The 19,767-nt window shown below is 33.6% G+C and overlaps 1 protein-coding gene across 10 annotated transcripts; it reads left to right on the top strand.

The window, feature by feature from the left end:
- Positions 1-1,187: 1,187 nt before the first annotated feature.
- LOC139781675 (electrogenic aspartate/glutamate antiporter Aralar, mitochondrial-like) lies at positions 1,188-19,356 on the top strand. 10 transcript variants are annotated; one of them, XM_071720541.1, is made up of 20 exons: positions 6,347-7,487; positions 7,558-7,685; positions 8,493-8,534; positions 9,011-9,067; positions 9,603-9,745; positions 10,121-10,236; positions 10,344-10,483; positions 11,059-11,205; positions 11,488-11,629; positions 11,893-11,986; positions 12,396-12,431; positions 12,896-12,986; positions 13,532-13,607; positions 14,200-14,318; positions 14,396-14,566; positions 14,853-14,993; positions 15,086-15,280; positions 15,355-15,457; positions 17,127-17,217; positions 17,902-19,356. In XM_071720541.1, the coding sequence occupies exons 2-20, from the start codon at positions 7,671-7,673 to the stop codon at positions 18,071-18,073; spliced, it is 2,091 nt and encodes a 696-aa protein (XP_071576642.1). In that variant the 5' UTR covers positions 6,347-7,487; positions 7,558-7,670; the 3' UTR covers positions 18,074-19,356. The 10 variants fall into 10 exon arrangements, with proteins under 10 accessions (XP_071576640.1, XP_071576643.1, XP_071576648.1 ...); XM_071720540.1 differs by lacking the exon at positions 6,347-7,487 and having other exon boundaries at positions 7,489-7,685; XM_071720539.1 differs by lacking the exons at positions 6,347-7,487; positions 7,558-7,685; positions 8,493-8,534 and adding an exon at positions 1,188-1,276.
- Positions 19,357-19,767: the final 411 nt, after the last annotated feature.

Here is a 19,767-nt window from a genome sequence, read left to right as displayed (position 1 = left end):
GGACCAATCAATTTTCTTATGCTTACGCATTATGCGTTGTGCAGAAGTGTGTGCTCCCCGCTTAAGGGGATCCTATAGTGGCAGTAATTACCGACATTTAGTTAAAAGCATACAACTTTTAATTGGCTTTACGGAATTGCAACATTTTTATACAGAATAAAAGTACGCAAAAAAATGTAGAGGGCTAGGGTCGGTTTTACATCCAAAACGAAAAAAAAATTAAAAATTTGGGCACAGAGCTGTCACTGACGACAATATTTGCTTATACAAAAATACTGCAGTTTATATACATATACAAACTGAGATACTAGCCTTCTAGGGAAAACATTGAAGAACAATATCGTGCAATTACAACTACGATACAAGTCTAGAAAAAAAGTGTCATGCTTTTAACTTTTATATGTGTAAAAGCACATGCAGGTTGATAGGATAAACAGTATTGCGTGTAGCGAGAGATGGCGCAGCAATCGAACAAGGACAGATGCCTCTCGTTAAGCCTTGTATCCACGATGCTACAACTGCGTCCGAGTTTCGGTTTAAGCCAATGAAACTGCTGCTTTTCTGTAAGAGCTGCAAGTTGATTGGCTTAAACCGAAACTCGGACGCAGTTCTAGCATCGTGGACACAAGGCTTAAGGGGATTATATAGCGGCAGTGCACTTTATGCACTAAGTGCACACTTTAACTCGTATTTTATTTATTATAAATGTTTAAGAGCAAAAATGCAAAATCGGGCTGTGTAGGGAACTACATATGAGCTTACTGATTAAAAATATACTAAATGGAATAAGATTTATTCGATATTTTGGCTAAATGGTACTAATTCGTAAAAAAATTACGAATTAGTAGAATTTAGCCAAAATATCGAATGAATCTTATTCCATTTAGGATATTTTTAATCAGTAAGCTCATATGTAGTTCCCTACACAGCCCGATTTTGCATTTTTGCTCTTAAACATTTATAATAAATAAAATACGAGTTAAAGTGTGCACTTAGTGCATAAAGTGCACTGCCGCTATAGGATCCCCTTAAGAGTATCTATTGTCTAGAAACAAGAATGTCACTAACTAGAAATTCTAGGAAACAAACTTTCCTATTGGATATCGGACATCGTACGTCGGTCACCGGACGCGCGTGTAAATCCTCCATTACGATCGGTCTATCTCTTGCTAAGTCTATGACTACCACAAGTCGTAACGATATACAATACAAGATGGCGCTACATGTCCGACTGATCAGACTGGAGCTTCTGATTGACATATTGCGTTTAAAGCAGGTAAACGTTTTACTGAAGTCGAACGTTCGACGATCTTGTTGCATCGGTTGCGCGCAGTTGCCGCCCCCGAAAGTGCCTGTTAAACATATGAGTGTGAGAATAGTGTATCCGGAACAAAATTATTCGTCGGCTTAGCATCTTCTCATTTCTGTGGTGCTTCCGTTTCTCCGTCGAGGTCCGATTGTCGTTCGTAACAGAAAGGCTCGACGCAAACTTCTTTCTGGGAATGTTGAAGGATTCGCTTATCGTTCGAGCATCCTACCAAGAGGTGGGTAAGTTTGACAGTATTATCTTCCCCTCGTTGCAAGTGGAAACGGAGAAGTGTGTATGTGTGTGTGTGGGTGTGTGTGTGCAATTGTGCGTATGCAGATGCGTACGTTGCGACGGCGTGTGTGTACGCGTCCTTAAAATTAAATACATCAAGGAGCGTGAAGAGTGATTTCGTTATTCCTCTTCGGCGTCGGCACCGTTTACTTACTCGAGAATAGTTACCCCGAGATGATTTTTTTACACCCCAGCGTCGAAAAGAGACGGGAGCTTACGGAACATCGCGAGCAAATCTATACTAATATATAATGCTCTCAAATACTAATAAATTATAGAACAAGCAATAATATATAATATGTAATATATGATTAATTACAATGACTTGTACGCGAAAAAAATTCAAGACTATTCTCGTTAAAAGCTTCTCGCGGAACGGCATCAAGATTCAAGATTTTAGTAGACGATAAAGATTTAAAACTATTTGAGAATTTATCCAGTAGTTTTTTGTTTATTTCATGAGAATTGAAACAGGTTCGAAAAATGTTTTTTTGCTCTCATCTGTCTAAATGATAAATTTCGTCGTTTCTCAATTTACTTTTTTTCTAATACGTTTTTGCTTTAAAAAATTTTTTCGAATATAGATAAATCCTAAATTGAAAATTTAACGCAGCCGCTGTCTTTTGATATATATAAAAATGCACTTTTTTATTTTATAATAGCATTAACGTAAGATATCAGCTGTGAGATGAAAATGTTGAGAAACAGATTAATCTTTCGATTTTCCAGCTGATTCGTTGACTCATTAAACAGCGTTTCAGAGCTATCGTATGAAAAATGAATGCTAAAAGCACATGAAAATCAACCAACGACTCCTTTTCCCATTTAGCTTACAAATTTGCATCTTGACAGCCATTTGCGTCATGTAACATTGTACTTCTCGGCGTTTTAATGATGAGGAAACGGAGAACAGTCGTGTGATATCTGCATCATATTGGAGCGAATATGGCAATGCGAATATCGATCCTAGCGTCTCTCGGCGAGGCCGGCTTGGTTTCGAGGTCACCGGGACTGAGCACCTCACTCTCGATCTCGTTAATCCGTTTGACCGTACTACACCCTATGAACTACTAGTGATTACATGAAAATACATTTGTGTCTAAATATCTAAATGATTGGATTTGATAAAAAATCAAATATTATATATAAATTTGCAGAGATTAGTACACAAATCTTATGAGTAGTTTTTATGTATGTGCGTGCGCGTGTGCTTGTGCGTGTATATTTTAGTAGTTTGATTTTAAATATCTTAAATCTTACAATATATTATTTGTAATCGTTTGTTTACCGCATTTCAGATATCAGATTAGAGGCCTAGTACTGTTTCAAAGTCGAGAATTTTTTGACCATACAACATATTTTTTTAACGCTTTACAATAAAAATCTCAAATATTTATACAAATAACCATGCTTCGATTGTATTGTATATTCTGCATTTGTCTCGAAAATGAAGAGATCAAAGATTCGAAAATTCTTTATTTTGGGATAAAAGACACTTTTTGTCCACTACTAAGTTTTGTAAAAATTCCTAATGATAAATTCATAGATTTTTTACTTAATAAAATTACTCTTGTCTCTGTTTTAAAAGATCTTTCGCAACAATACCGCACTTGACACTTGTTACCGTACCTCTGTAAAATCAAATCTTTCACCGTTATTTAAAATTTATTGTTATTTATGTGTTATATCCACTCTTATATATATAAATTCTTGATTTTAGTGTCCGAACCATTTATTAGAAAATTACTTTTATAATGCAAGAAGAAAAATTATATCACATGTATTTTTGTTAATATACAACTAATTTATTTTCTACTATTTACGAGGGTCGGTACGAAAGTAATGCCTCCTAATATTTTTCTTTCGAATCTAGCGCCATAGAAAATTATGTCAAATTCATGCAATTGCAAGACCTCTGTAAAGCTTTTATCAATTGACCTCGATTTCTATACTAAATAAACCTTAAATTTTATCAATCTTATTTCGAAAATCAAAGAGTTAGGTATGAAGAAAATTTAGTGGAGAAAAATAGCGAACAAAATAACATATAGAAATTTAAATAATAGAAATTTTGTCAATAACACAATTATGTAACTTACTGCGAAGTTTGAAATTTTAGTGGAACACTATATACTCGAACTCGAAATACTCGTGCTCGCGATATTCAAGACGTTCCAAGACGTTTCGAGCTGTCTATAGTGTCTATTAATTCCCGAATTACATTACATAAGTTGCATGCAGACAAGAAGCTCCATTCATTAATTGCGTATGATTTGCAAATATAAATAGTCTCGCAAACTCAAGTGTTACGCATTAGTGTTTTTAATTATGTTTATAAGACAAAATCCAAGTTTATCGTATACATAATTATTATTTCAATAACAATTTGCAATAATATAGACATGCAATATCGATGTACGATTAAATCATATATAACACAATCATTACTTTTTGCAATGCGAGATGTGTTGGTTCTGGTTTTATTTTAGTCTTATAATTATTTTTATTATACTATTAGAGCAAAATTTTTTGCCGAATCCAACGCTTTTATTGTCACTTATTTTAAATAAACGGTAGTAATTATATTTAGCACATTGAGTTTACAAGCAAATTTATTTTGTACGATAACGCACATTATTACGTGAATATATAGAGTAACATTAGTCTTCTAGTTTCTCCGTCTTACACCGATTTTACTTTTTCCCTTCTCTCGTGTCTTAGTCGGATGAAAATAGTATAGCGGAAACAGGCTAAGGCCAGCCAGATCTAGACCGGTCAATTTTACAAATATAAAAGATGGATGAGGATATAGAATTTAGTTCCAAAAGCAATTATTTAAAACTATGAAACTATGAACTGTTAAATATCATCGGAACGGAACATCGCCTTATTTGTACGCGTGCGTGTGCACGGTGTTACGCTATGACGAAGATCCATACTTGTGAGTTATGGGATGAGATCCGAACATATCAGATCTATCTAAAATTGATTGAGAAGACTATTATTAACAATTATTATATGATTAAAGTCGCTTTCCCTTCCTTCGACATATAGCGTATTTCTAAGTTAACATTGCTTTATAATGTTGGTAATTATTTAAAAAAAAAGAAATTATTTTTTTTAGACAAAATATATAAATAATTAAAAAAAAATTGTTTATTAAACTAAATGTATTCAAATGTGTAGGTAAATAGCTTCGTGACAACAATTAATAATACCAGTAAAGAAAAGATCAATGACCCGACAAGAATATTTGGAGCTTTACCTTCAAGTATATATTTGATAAAAATGAGAGCATATATGTCTCGCATGCGCGTTCTTCGCACAAGTTATTAAAGCTACAAAACCCACTAAAGAATATTGTGGACTATAATTCTATATTTTCTATGATTTTACGAAAATGAATATCCAATCGCACCGTAAAACAATCACCGCGGAATACGTATCGTCAGAGTGAATTCGATTGACCACTCTACCGATTGCGTACACTGGTAAGTTAGATTTTCGTGCGTGTAGCACCACGTACTGATCTAGGTTGTTATATCTAGTCTTCGTGTATAACAGCTTTGCTGGTCAATTTAAGCAGGTCGGGGACCCTACGATGCGGTGCTACGGACCACCTCTCCCGCGGCTCCTCTTATACATACATCGCAAGCTTTTCGCGGTGAATCGCTTTTGGGTTAACGCGTCAGTAAAGTCTAGACGGTGATTCAAGTAACTCGACTGATTGTGCCTTTTCGTTATCGTACGTCGTTATCGTACGGGTATAGTGATAGATGGTTTGAATTTAAATGTACAATGTTACCTTTCTCACGATTTTTCTGATATATAGCAAAATATCAAGTCACGTCAAGAGACAGTTGTCGATGAGTATCAGTGCAATTCTGAACTACTTGATCACATATATATTCCGATATTGAATGGGTTTTCCAAAATTTACATTTCCATCTTATCATGTGTCATCAATGTGGCCACATCAAGGGCAACTTTAAAATTTCTGATCTTATATCTACATTTCGGACTGTTTGCTTTAAATTTAAAGAAATATTTCATTTTACTTTCGATAATACGACAGTGACTTTTAATGATATTTTTTTTCTGATTCAAGAAATGTCATTGTTTCTATAGTTATTTCTTGTGTTTGTAATTGCAGTAACTGCAGTATTTTACGCGTAACAAACGTAAATGGCAAAAAGTGTACATGAAAAATTGACTTCTAATGACGTAATATGTATGTGTATGAAAATACAGTTTCTAACAGTAAAATGAAGTATATATTGTTTGATATAAAACTGGATTTCGGAAGAGCAATAATTTAATTGCATATATATGTGTGTATATCACTGAAATATATAACTAACTGGAAACGTGCGCTGCTGTAAAAATTCACGGTAGGCAAGCGATATGAGAGAAAAGTCCCAAGTTCCTCTCTTCTCCTTGTCTAGCCCACAGCGTAGTTAAGAGTGGGAAGGATGGAGTGTGTGTGTGTGGGGATGAAGTATAGGCCGATCAAGAAGACCAGACAAGGACAAGGTGCTCGAGACACCTTGGCATGCTCTCTCTCATATCGCACAGGCAGGCCTCTAGCTCGCCTCCCAGTTAGTATATATTTCAATGGTGTATGTATGTGTATATATATATATATATGAAAGGAAGAAAAGAGAGAGATGACGCAGAAGAAGAGGAATGGAGAATCCAACGAGGTCTGCACAAATTTTTATTAATCCTACATTAATACAAAAATATATATATATTTTTAATTATCATCATTATCAGCAGCAGTGTACAGTCCTATATTATATGTGAACCTTCGCTTTCTTATTGGTTTCGTTACAGTTATAATTTTTATGAAAAAGACAAAGAGAGAGAGAGTTGTAAGCTCAACCTCCATTCTAAACAACTGGATTTATTTTAAAATTTATTTATTGTTGTTATTATTTAAAGATTTCTCTCTATTCCCAAGAGACAACACAGTATCGTGATTTCTCTGCAGTTATCTTAGGATTAAGTTTATGTTTCGAGTACTTTCGTTTGTATCACAGTGTAGAATTTTTTCCCATTAAAAATTTCTAGTGTCAAATATGGGGGATGGCAAATTGTATACGAATCTTTTGCTTGACAAATAACTGCTCTAGTATTGAACTATCACGTAAAACATCCCTGTTGCTTAAACTAATAATAATAACAATAATAATAATAATAGATGTAGGGGACCGATTCTCCCGATGAAAATCCGCCTGGTCTCAGAACTTATTATGCTTCCAAAGTAAAATGCACTAAATAATAAAACAATAAAATAAATAACAAAAAAAGTACAAGGTCTTTTCTTCTTTAATCTAACTTATTTATTTAATGTAACTTAAAGAATAAACTCGTACAAAATTTGGCGCGGTGTGTATGTATTTTAATCAATAAAAATGTACTCTGAAGCGCACATAAATTTTTAATAACATAAGCAAAGATATAAGCTGCATTGATTCGTGTGCAATTGATTACACGCACATTTTTATATAAAGATAACGCATTACACAATTCTCTTAGAATCAATACATAAAAAAAAAGAAATAAAATGCACAAGAAGAAAAACGTATAGAGAAAAATAAGAGGTGCCAAACACGGCAATAGAACAAGAAGCGAGAGCGAGACAAAAGAGACGAAATTAACGAGCAGGAGGGGATAGAGATATTCGTCTCCTCTCTCCCGTATCGGCAGTTAACACTCAGTCTCCTCGTGACCGCTCGTGACGTTTGTGTGGCAATCGCACCGCTCAGTACAGTCGCATTTTCGTTACTCGTCGTTTCTGCATGGCACATGTGCGTCCTACGCATGCTAAAACTTTGGAGATACCTGCAGCAAACAAGTGTGTGGTGCACGCAGCATTTCCGCTGTACGTAACTTCGCCCGATGTTGCTGCCTCTGGCCGACCATCGTCGATAACGAACAAGTGGAATTATCAGTTTAGCTTAGCAACAACAGTAACAGTAACACCAGCAGCAGCAGCAGCAGCAGCAGTAACAACAACAAGAACAGCAATAATAACGGCAATAGCAATAGCAATAGCAATAGCAGCATGCCGACTACGAGAGTACGTGTGTACTTGCACAAAGAAAATAGCCGTAATCTCGAATCTAAAACGTAATGTGAACAGTGCCGAATTAAATATAAGGCGAGGAAAAGACCCATTTCGAACTTTCTGTTTTAATTTTTTCAGGCGTTATCTCTATTACGCGGAATGTTTCTAACTTGGTCGTCTAAAATATTTTCGTTGTTACTTGTAGGACGGAAAAACGTGTGTAAGAAAATAATTTGATTCACATTATAATTTCTTCTTTATTCATTTTTTCATGTCATTACAGTAGCAACAAAGGTATTCAAATGTAAATCAAATGTAGATCAAATTAGACAGAGTATTAATGATATTAAAGACTATAGTTTCTGATATACACAGGTTTCTTATAATCTTTTGTTTGTCTTAAATTTGTAAGAAATTCTCAAGTACAAGCTGTACAAGTAAATATGTGTAATACGCTCCTTCTCGGCTGTGAATTTGCATTCTTAATCTCGAAATAATAACGCGAGCTTTTATCGTGTAATTGGAATATCGTCAATTGACGTCACGGTTACTTTTTAATCACCCAACATGCGTGAATCTTATATAAGACTGAAGCAATAAGACTGAAGAGAGTTGACTGTCGAGATTAGTCAAACAACTAACATTCTTGCGATCGTTATGTCAACAATCGTAATTGGTCTAACCTATTATATTAAATTTGCGTGCTGACTCTAATCGATTCTTTTCTCTTCTCTCTATCACGATTTTTATATCGAACGCTTTTGTTCGTTTCTTCCGTCGACGTCGGCGTACCCTTAACTTGATTTCCAAATCGTCAAGAAGGAAGAGGAAAAGGCGGTCGACCTCGCGTCGCCCAGACAGGTTATCGTTTTACGTTGAACAAAAAATTATATACGTCTTATTATAGGGCCAACTGCTCTAGTTTTCGAGATATACGGTGTTAATTATAACCATTTCGGTACGGAGAGTCAGTCACTGTTCATACGTTTATACGCATCTATTTTTCTACTTACAAAGTGGAGTTGTTACAAAATCATTATACCGCTCGCTGCAGCCACAGCAACTGGTAATGTTAACTTGAAATGTTTCTGCTAATAAATTTTTTTAAATGTTTTTGTCGTTGAGTTTTATTACATATAATAATTGAAGGCGTTGAACGTCGAGTGCGCCTAGCTCTCCGGCCGACTCGCGTATATCGGCAGATCGGCGCTTCGGCCATTGGAAGACCGTTCGCGTCCCGGCCGCTCCGTGTACCAAAAAAATTTATATTTTTTAACAACAATAAAATTCAATAAATATTGAATATATCATTCATCTTTCGTGGTGTCATATTACAGGGTTCCGGGTACTTGAAGCGTGCAAATACTGAACGCCTCCATGAAATTTTTAATCAGGTAAACAAACGAAAAATGCTTGTTAAACGAAAAAATAAGTTGATTAGGAATATGCTTAAATTTCTAGCGATTTTTACAAAAATATTTAAATAATTTAAAAAAATTTACCATTATTTTTGATGAAATATTAAATATTTTTTTCTTTTTCTCTCGACCACTTTATCTCGCTACTTACTCTGAATATATATTCCGTCGTTGGAAATTATTCAAGTTTTAAAAAAGTAAATTAAAATCATTGAAAATTCCGTGTATATCTGCAACATTTTACATCGTTATCTTAAAACTCAATATCAGCAATATAATTTGTATTAGATATATTATATCCTTATTTCTTTGACGTTCTCTTGAAAATACCTGCATAGAATTAATTTATTCAATTTCTTAATTATTTTCAATTACTCGTAGTAAATAATTGTTTTAATGTTTTAATTTTTTCAAGTTTATATTATTAATATCTGTTGTGTGTGCAATGTGTGTGTGTGTGTAAATTTGTATATATGTGTAGTAATTCAACACTTTTTTCGTGAATTTACAGTACGCTTCGCAAGGGAAGAATGGCGAGAGGTTCATGACTGCGTCTGATTTTGTACGCAGTTATCTTGGCCTTTACACAGATGCCGATTATAATCCCGATTCTGTCAATTTACTCGCTGGTATTGTCGACACTAGCAAAGATGGGTAAGTCACGTACTCTGACGGGACATTTGAAAAAGATACTACGCTATATTGTGTGTACATAGTTCGTAGTACCTTATTAAAATATTAATTATTAAATACAAATATATGTAAAATTATTTTTCTTTTTTACATATTCCACAAGTCTTTAAAAAATTTTTATTTTTGTGCGTGCGTGCGTGCGTGTGTGTGTGCGTGTGTGTGTGCGTGTGTGTGTGTGTGTGTGTGTGTGTGTGTGTGTGTGTGTGTGTGTGTGTGTGTGTGTGTGTATATATGTGTGTAGAATTTGACTCGTAGCTAATTTATGATATAACAAACACTTCTTACAATGGATAATAATATTAATAAATATTTATAATTGACATGATTTTATTTCAGACTTATATCATTTGCCGAATTTCAAGCATTTGAAGGTCTTCTCTGTGTACCAGATGCTCTATATAAAACAGCTTTTCAACTCTTTGATACTAATGGAAATGGAATGGTTGCATTTGGTAAGAACTATTATGTAGAAATTGTTTTTTTTTTTTTTTTCTAAATTACCTAAATTTTTTTCTAAATGTCCCCCTTTATATGGTTGTATATTATCGCCAATCTGCAGACGAGTTCACTGAGGTGATGCGGAAAACTGTACTGCATCAGAAAATGCCATTTGATATGGACAGTAGTTTTATCAAACTCTACTTTGGAAAGGATAAGAAAAGACTGATTAGCTATGCAGAGTTTAGTCAGTTTTTGCACGTGAGTATTTTGTTCTTGATTACGGATTCGTTTGTTATTTTTTCCCAGAAATCAAGTATGACGTAACAAGTGATAATGATTATGAAATATGTACATGGTGCCCTATGTTTATTTTGTCTTTCACAGTGAGGTATAATATACAATTTGATTGAGATATCTTAAAGATTCGTCAAGTAACGTTTATCGTTCCAAAATATTCCACTTTTAAAAAAGGCGTGTTAACTGAGTGAATTTCGTTTGTATCGAAAAATTGAAGCCTCTTTTCCGCGATGCCGATTGGTTATCTCGATGCGTTGTGCGAGTTATTTGCAGCTGTCATTGTATATTTTGACAGTTGTGTGTATCAAGGGTTAATAGTGTAATAGTAATAGCATAATGTTAAAGCTAAATGGCGCGCGCGAAGCGCGCGCGTCTGTAATGTCTAGTTTCCATATATTTTACAAAATAATTTATGCATCCTTATGTAGAAAATGATCGTAATTTTAAGGAAACCGATTGTGTGATGTGTGTGCTGTACATGTGATGTAAAAAACAGGTTAGAGATAAGATTTTATGCTAAAAATACTTGTCTTTAGGACTTCCATGAAGAATATGCAACGGAAGCTTTTAAGAAATTTGATAAGGATGGCGCAGGTTTCATTTCGGCGTTAGACTTTCAAGACATTATGCTGAGTATTAAAAGTCACCTACTCACAAAAGATGTGAAGGATAATCTGATTGCCGTAGGTATTATCTGGAATAGAAGACTTTATATATAGCTCTACAACTAAATCTTTTTATAACCACGATTCACACAATTTGTGTGAAAATGAACGCGTAAATAAATTATTTAAATTACGCGTGCTTGAAATATTTGCCAATTGCAAATTAATAATTATATAAGATTATAAGATTAATAATTATTAATCTTTTTTTTAATTATTTTAATATAAAGTAGTATTAAAATATATTTCAACACTTGACGCATATGGTGTTACATAATGAACTTTATTTTCATATCGTAGGCAGTTGGTGTCGGGCAAAGCGGGCGGAAAGTCAGTTTTCCATACTTTATGGCATTCAATTCTCTTCTAAACAATATGGAACTTATTAAACGTATCTACTTAAATGCGACCAATGGTCATAGGTATCAAGAAGTTACCAAAGGTAATCTATTCTAAAGAAAAATGTGCAAACAGATATATGTTTTTTTCTTTTTCCTTGTTGTCAATGTAAAAAATTGCACGAAAAAAATTAATAATCTTTGGAGTTTAATAATATAATCAATATAGTACGGGTGGTAAACATGTTTAATCAGCAGCTCTTACATTAATTCACAATCACACCACAATGTTTAGTGATTTCCATTAATTAAATATAGATATCGATAGAATTTATCGTCAATATTTAAGCGTTAACTTTTTTGTCAGAGGAATTTCTTTATTCCGCACAAATGATGTCCCAGATAACCCCATTGGAAGTAGATATCCTGTTTCATCTTTGCGATTTACTTCATCAAACTGGGTAAGTATTACCGATTCAACATTGAAATCGAAAATGGAATATTTTTCTTTTTGTTGGTTGAGTGGAAGAAAATTATATGAAATAAAGCAATCGCTTTGACCACCGTGATCCTAACAAAATGTTCAGGGTTTATTGATTAAAAAGCAATCCACGCTGCTCAACGAGACAAAAAAGAGAACAAGTTATGTAAAAGTATCGTTGCACCATCAAGCACATCGTCATCATCCAAATGTCAAGTATGTCTCGTTCTTGGCAATGAAAAATGACACTAATTCTAGCGATTCATTCCTAATAGCCTTATTATATCTACAATGCATAATTATATATTAATTTCTAATATTTGAATAATATTGAGACATATTTCCTACACTGAAAACATTTATTTACGTGTTTACGCTGCCTGGATCAGACCTACGGAAGATGACGAGGCAGATTCGCGGCTTGGGTGCGTCTTTGTATTACAGATCATCATGTGCTATAAATATATATATATATATATATATATATATATATATATCATCATATGTATGAGAGCACAAGCGATACACACACACGCGCATGCACGTACATTATTATGTGCGCGCGCGTGTGTATCTCAACAATACTTTTATCCTCACTTACTTTCTTTAATATCTATCTTAGGACGATGGTATACGCCAATATTTGCACGCCATGAACAGTATACTAACAAATTCTTTATCCTGTTTTAAGACAGATACGATCTAAGGATACATGACGAATTGTACTGGCAGGACTATTTAGTATCGCTTCAGATAGTGTCATCGACACCATATCTTTTTTCGTTTAACTTATACCCTTCATATTTCTTCATTTTTTTATGCTTTTTAGCCACAGCTTTGTTTTATATATATATATTTTTTTTTAAGCTCGCAATGTCCCTTATTTCAGGAAAATTGTATACAATGACCTCGTGGCTATTACACCTGAGCAATATTTCAAGCAAATTACAAAGCGTGTTGCTGCGATTAAAGCGGTATCGGTATGTATAATGAAAAAAATTATTAAACTTGAAACATCAGTTAAATATTCTCGAGCACGATATGTAAAGCTTGCTTTAAATGGATGATCAATGATTCGTGTCAGAATTCAGAAATTTTAGAATTTTATCTATAATTTTACATGTCACGTAATACATTTGAAAGGTCAGAAATATATACGTATCGTTCATTTGCTGCAACCTCGAAAAAAATGAGTTTAAATATTAAGAGTTGTTAAAATTTTGTAATAGTATTTTTAGCTATATATTAGGTCTTTAGTATATTAAATTCTCACCAATCTTTTGCAAACAACTAAAAAAATGACAATTTAAGAGTCGGGTCATTGTTGTGGCAAATGAGCGATATGTAAAATATATTAAAATACGCATGTATATGCATATTTTGATACATATTATCAGCTATGTAAAATAACAGCATATATATAATTATTAATAGAATTTTATTTTGAAATCCGAAACGCGAATTATAGGCCTAGCTAAGGAAGGCTCGAGGAAATGTTAGATACTTGGAAAATATTACTTTACAGAGTCCAGATGAACGTGGTATTATTGTACAAATACTCGAAAGTGGATACCGATTCGTGCTTGGTTCCATCGGTGGAGGTTTGTATATAAAAATATTCTTTTATTCGCGTAATTATATAAATATACATATATATGATATATGTAACGCTGAACCTCGATACAGCGTTTTATTATTATTATTATTATTATCGTGCTGTAACAAAATAAAACAAGTATGAAACTAGAAATTATCGCGAAAGTAGTATCGTTTGTATTTGTCGAATACATGTATTTAAATTGAAAAAATGTTCGATTCTACCGCAGTCCTTTAGGATTGCAAACATTTTCACATTAAGGAAATATATTTAGGCGTCAAAAATTCAAATTTGTGCAAATATTTAACGCAAATATTTAACGAGACTACAAAGTGAAATATTGATATAATGCGAATACCGAATCATACGATAAATATAAAAGATACTTTTAATTAAAGAGATATCTGTACATAGAAGAAGATATATGCCGAGCTTTATGCCGAGTCCAGCTCGACGTTGGTGTCTTCAAAATTAAAATATGAAAAGTATATATATTTTCACAAGTGCTCGTTAAGGCGAATATTTATTCAAGATTAGAATTTTGTAATCGATAATAATAATTCATTGAAGAAACAAAGAGATTATGTCTTTCTTAGCCGTTGGTGCTACCGCTGTATATCCTATCGACTTGGTGAAGACAAGAATGCAGAATCAGAGGACTGGATCTTTTATAGGCGAGCTGATGTATAGAAATAGTTTTGATTGTTGTAAAAAGGTTGGAATTGAAAAGTCTCTCGCCGTATGACACTCTCTGCATCGTTAATCATGAAGCTGGTCTTTTGCGTTTGACAGGTGATCCGGCACGAAGGTTTCTTCGGTCTTTATCGAGGCCTGGTGCCTCAATTAATGGGAGTAGCCCCGGAAAAGGCTATTAAACTGACGGTTAACGATTTTGTCAGGGATAAGTTTATGGATAAAAATGGAAATTTACCGCTGTATGGAGAAATTATGTCTGGCGCCTGTGTAAGTACGATCCATATGTTCGTCCTCTTAATATCTCGAAGCTTTTAAACGTGATTTTAAACAAGTGTGAATTTTAGAAATGCAACAAAATGCAAAATAGATTAAATATAGCGGGACCAAATATAAAATACAAAGACCATATTAATTTTGTCTACTTTTCGATAATGAAATAATACGGTAATTTAGTCAGATGTGTGGTCGCGTATATATTCTTATCGCACACCAATGGCCAATTGGCGAAAGCGAACAAAGCGAACGTCCGTAACAAGCATGATTTTTTGCGTAGGCTGGAGGATCGCAGGTCATATTTACCAATCCTCTAGAGATAGTAAAAATCCGGCTACAGGTAGCCGGCGAAATTGCAGCAGGGTCAAAAGTTAGGGCGTGGACCGTCGTTAAGGAATTAGGTCTTTTTGGATTGTACAAAGTGAGTAATCGTGATAATTTTGATACCGATTTGATCCATTGTCTTTGCGTTGACAATAAGACGGGATGACGGCAATTGCAATTTTCTCATAGGGTGCTAGAGCTTGCTTTTTGCGAGACGTGCCGTTTAGCGCAATTTACTTCCCTATGTATGCTCACACGAAAGCGCGATTGGCCGACGAAGGGGGTTACAATACGCCATTGTCGCTCCTCGTTTCTGGCGCGATCGCCGGTGTACCTGCAGCAGCGCTGGTCACCCCTGCGGATGTAATAAAAACGAGATTGCAGGTACACCTCACACTCTAATTACCGATACATCCAAATACGATCATTTTACGATTATGTCGTCACGCGTATTCCAGGTCGTAGCTAGAGAAGGTCAAACTACGTACAACGGACTGCTGGATTGCGCGAGGAAAATTTACAGAGAAGAAGGTGCTAGGGCATTTTGGAAAGGCGCGACAGGTATATCATTTTTACTATGTTTTTCATGCAAATAAGGCTCTCGAGACAATTAATATTTCCTGCGCGCACATTGGGAAGTTTTTTAAACATTTACGAACGCAAATATATCATACTTTATCGGTAAAATGACTGTTGCAAAAGTGTTCAAGTAAACTACGCGAGAAGAAAATTTTTCTCGTTTCCGCCTTCTTTTTATCATAAATGATTGCAGGATATTTCTCCTGCTGCGCTCAAGTTAGCGCCAAACAATCGTCAAACATTTCTGTCAAACGTCAAAGTCAATCAAATCGATTATATTCCACTTATTACTATATTGTATAAGGATCGAGTAAAAATGAAAAGAGATTCTCATGGTTCTTTCGTTAGAATTTTTTGAAGTATCATTAGTAATATGTTTTGCTTTGGTCGATTGCATGCGCGGGGGATCAACCCTGCTGCATCTTTCAACCTTATTTCCTCCCCTATATGACCCGGCGATTTACTTATCAGTAAGTACTTCTTCTCTTCGTCTTCCTTTATGATTTACGTCTTTATTCTCGTTTTTCCCAATCTGCAATAAATATACTTACTCTTTGTACTTTTTGTATTATACGCGGAATGTTTATTAAATCTAACATGTCTCACATCATCTTATATTCACGCATATTTTCAGCTGTAACTCTAAAAGTGCATGTCGATAAAGCAAATATACTTTTTTAGGACATACGAAATGTATGTACGGTATATTTCGGACTATATATCGCAACATTTTCATATTTTTATCAAAAATAGTAGCGATATAGTCTTGCAAATTGATATCGATGAAGTTAATACTTTTTCGCACTCGGGAAAGAGTTGATATAAATTATTTTTCATTTATTTTTTACGCCGCTTTCGAGAGGAAGTAAATGTTTTGCGAAAACAAAATGATATCGTCGAAATCTTTATTCACGCAACAGATTAATTTCATAAATAGTACGATATACTATTCTATAAATGAATTACGCTATAATATGTTATAAATTATTGCAATTGCATAACATAAATATATTGATACAAATTTTATCTATGCACGTGCATTAATAACAATTATAATTATTGATTTATTATAATCCGTTGCATTAAGCATACATTTATTCAATTACAACATATCGATATACATTTATTCGATAAAGGGCAATTGCCAATCTTGTTCTTCTGATCTTTCTCTTGTCTCTAATCTATATGTATAAAAATACGCGAAATTATATAAAATAACATGTGAATATAGCATATGTAATTTTTTAAGCTTTATTTTTTAAGCGTTAATTCTGCGTTAATTTTTTAAGTCTTTAATTCTGAATTCTTTATTGACTAGCATTTTCTCAACTGTGGTTGATCTTTGTTTATAGATACATATCTCATAGAATTAACCGCACTATAAATAAAAATATAATCGCATTTGATATAAAATGGACAGAAATTAAAACTGTATGATTACGATTTGTAACTATTATCACTTTTTGAAATATCTTATACACACACACACAATTCTTTTATCTGAAAAGAAAAATAGCCATCATATCAACATGCTTGTCATCAAAACGTCCCAAATCTTTATTTGGACAAAGAATATAAAGCGATATGCACGTTCAAAACCATGTATACAATATCCAATATCACATAATACGTACTTTTTCTATTCTTACAGCTCGAGTGTTCAGATCGTCACCTCAGTTTGGTGTCACTCTCTTCACGTATGAATTGCTGCAAAGACTGTTTGTGGTCGATTTTGGAGGATCGTAAGTATATACTCAAATATAACTCAAATATAAATGTGGATTGAAAGATTTTATAATAAAATATCAACCGTTACAAATAACAATTAATATTAGTATTGTGACTACAATTAATTAAATTTGTTTTTAAACGTTTATTCGAATTTTATTATATATATTAATATAGTGATGATTATTGACCTTTAACATATTGGAAACAGTGGTAGAGTATAATACACATGTATAACGTGTTACTTGGGCCAAGTAAGGCACGAAACGTTCTACGACCCTATACTATTATTGAAATTGTTAAATATAATTTTAACATCTTGTAAATGCTCGAAAATTGGCCGTTTTAAATTATTTAGCTTTTGCTTTAGTCGAGCGAGATTATTTTGTTTATTTATATTAACTAAAAGATAAGAAAAATGTAAGAAAAATTTGTATTTTGTTTTCGTCACAAAATTGTCGTCGCAATTCGCAAACCGATATGTCTGCGATGAGTGGTCAGAAATCTTGAGGAATCGATTAGAATTTATAATTCGTTACTACGGAAATTTAGACTGGAGATCGATAGCGTGCCTAATTATAGTAATTATACGCTGATACAAACTTCTAAAATCGCAAAATTCGTTTACTATTGTAAAATATTTACAATAGTAAACGTTTTAATTTACAAATCTGTAACGATGCTCATGTTATTTACAGCCGACCTACCGGCTCGGAACAAAAGGTGCCTACCATGGGAGTCGCGGATGAAATTCGATCAACGAACCCAGATCATATAGGTGGCTACCAAGTAGCTCTGCCCATCTTCACGGGTATAGAAACCAAGTTCGGTCTTTGCCTACCCAGGTTCCAAGCTGTTATCGGAAAGTAACGGTATCATTAGCAGCTATGAGAGAAAACAAGCTTTGTAGCGATCCCTGCCATAAATATGTATAATCTACGAGTACTGAGCGCCGATTGCAATCACCGACTGGTGCGTGTGAGCTTTACAAACTACAAATCCATTAATTCTGCGTTCCATGGTTCCATCGTTTCGCACAATCATCTCGGCCATTTCGGTACCGTGCAAACCACATGAAATCGACAAGAAGGACGAATCGTCGGTCGATACTAATACTTGATGTGTACGACGTGTAAAGTGTAATTATAGATCGATGGAGGAGAAGTACAAAATCCGTCGTTGCGGTATGCCCAAGAACATTCGTGATAACTGAGTCAATGCAGTCAATTGACACAGGAACAAAACCGATGGCATTAAAACTATTTATTTTGATACTATATAAATATGTTATATCAAATTGATGCCATCTGTATGTAATTATTTTACAGAGCGAGAGAAAGAGAGAGAGAGAGAGAGAGAGAGTGTGTGTGTGTGTGTGTTTGTGACGTTTATCGACGATTTGTTATCTACTAACTTTAAACAATTGAAACGTTTCTGCCGATACGCGTATATCAACAAATTAAATGTGTGTTGGTTAAATCGCGAATGATTAACACCAACGAATACGAGTGTGATGTTTTAGCGAGGATTGTAATCCGCGATGGCCCTGACGTGTACGCACCACCATATATATTTATAAAGCTCAGAGTAATAACGAATTAGGCCTCTACGATTACATTTATTATTTATCCAAATGCCTAGTTATGTGTATTAACTCTTATATAGCTGGTGAATAAAAGGCCAATACATTTGTTTTTATTACTTGTTCGTTCATATACAACTGCGATTCATATACAAAAAAATGACGAAAAGAACAATATATCGCTAATTGTTTTGTTTTTTATCAACATTTATTCATTACAACGGGACATAATGAATTTATGTCCTGCTAAATTAAATGAATAATTTCCTTATTATAGTAATGTATAAGTTGAACAAGTTCAATTTTTTTATTTATGTAATTAATTGGAATATAAAGCAATTTTTTGTCATATTTTAAAATTTTAAATTAACGCAGAACGTATAAATTTGATATTATTGCAATTGCGAATTTAATTAAAACGAATTTATTGGTATTTGAACACCAGTCCTGCAATTAACGCAAATGAAGAGAATAGGACGTTAACGCACATAATTTCCTGCAAAATTTTCGATAATGGCAAATAATGATATTATTATAAAAATATTAAAATATTAAAATGCATTAAAATGTGTTTCTCTATATTCATTTTGTTTTTCCTTTTGCAAAACGATATACGTATATAGAACTGACAGTGAGAGAACTTTTCGAGAGAGCTCTGAAATCTATAAAACAGACAACATAAAATTTGTTGAATGCACGGATTTCTGTTGTGTGTTATACCTATATTATATATTGCAAAAGCATGAATCTTAAGCGAATTGAGGATACAAGATAACGAAGATAATCATTGTTTACAATGGCATATATATATATATATATATATATATATATATATCGAATAAACTTTTTCAAAGCGTTTGAAATTTGTGATATTTTTTGGGCAAGAAATTTCCCAAGTTAACCTTGCGTCAAGTCCGGTGAAAATTTCATTTATTGTTCATCTAATTAAAATTGATTGATTCCAGCATGATTATAGTAAAAA

This window comes from Temnothorax nylanderi, unplaced genomic scaffold, assembly GCF_030848795.1.
Source record: "Temnothorax nylanderi isolate EJ_2023f unplaced genomic scaffold, tnyl_v1.0 TNYL_tig0354_pilon, whole genome shotgun sequence".
In the NCBI taxonomy this organism is placed as follows: domain Eukaryota; kingdom Metazoa; phylum Arthropoda; class Insecta; order Hymenoptera; family Formicidae; genus Temnothorax; species Temnothorax nylanderi.
The sequence above is the reverse complement of the archived record's forward strand: the minus strand, read 5'-3'. Positions and strand labels throughout refer to the sequence as shown.

Excerpts from the sequence above, each read along its gene's own strand:
- LOC139781675 (XM_071720537.1), top strand. The coding sequence starts at position 7,405 with ATGGCACATGTGCGTCCTACGCATGCTAAAACTTTGGAGATACCTGCA. Across the intron at positions 9,746-10,120 it reads GTCGACACTAGCAAAGATGG|ACTTATATCATTTGCCGAAT; the intron begins GTAAGTCACGTA and ends ATTTTATTTCAG. Across the intron at positions 11,987-12,395 it reads GATTTACTTCATCAAACTGG|ACCTACGGAAGATGACGAGG; the intron begins GTAAGTATTACC and ends TGCCTGGATCAG.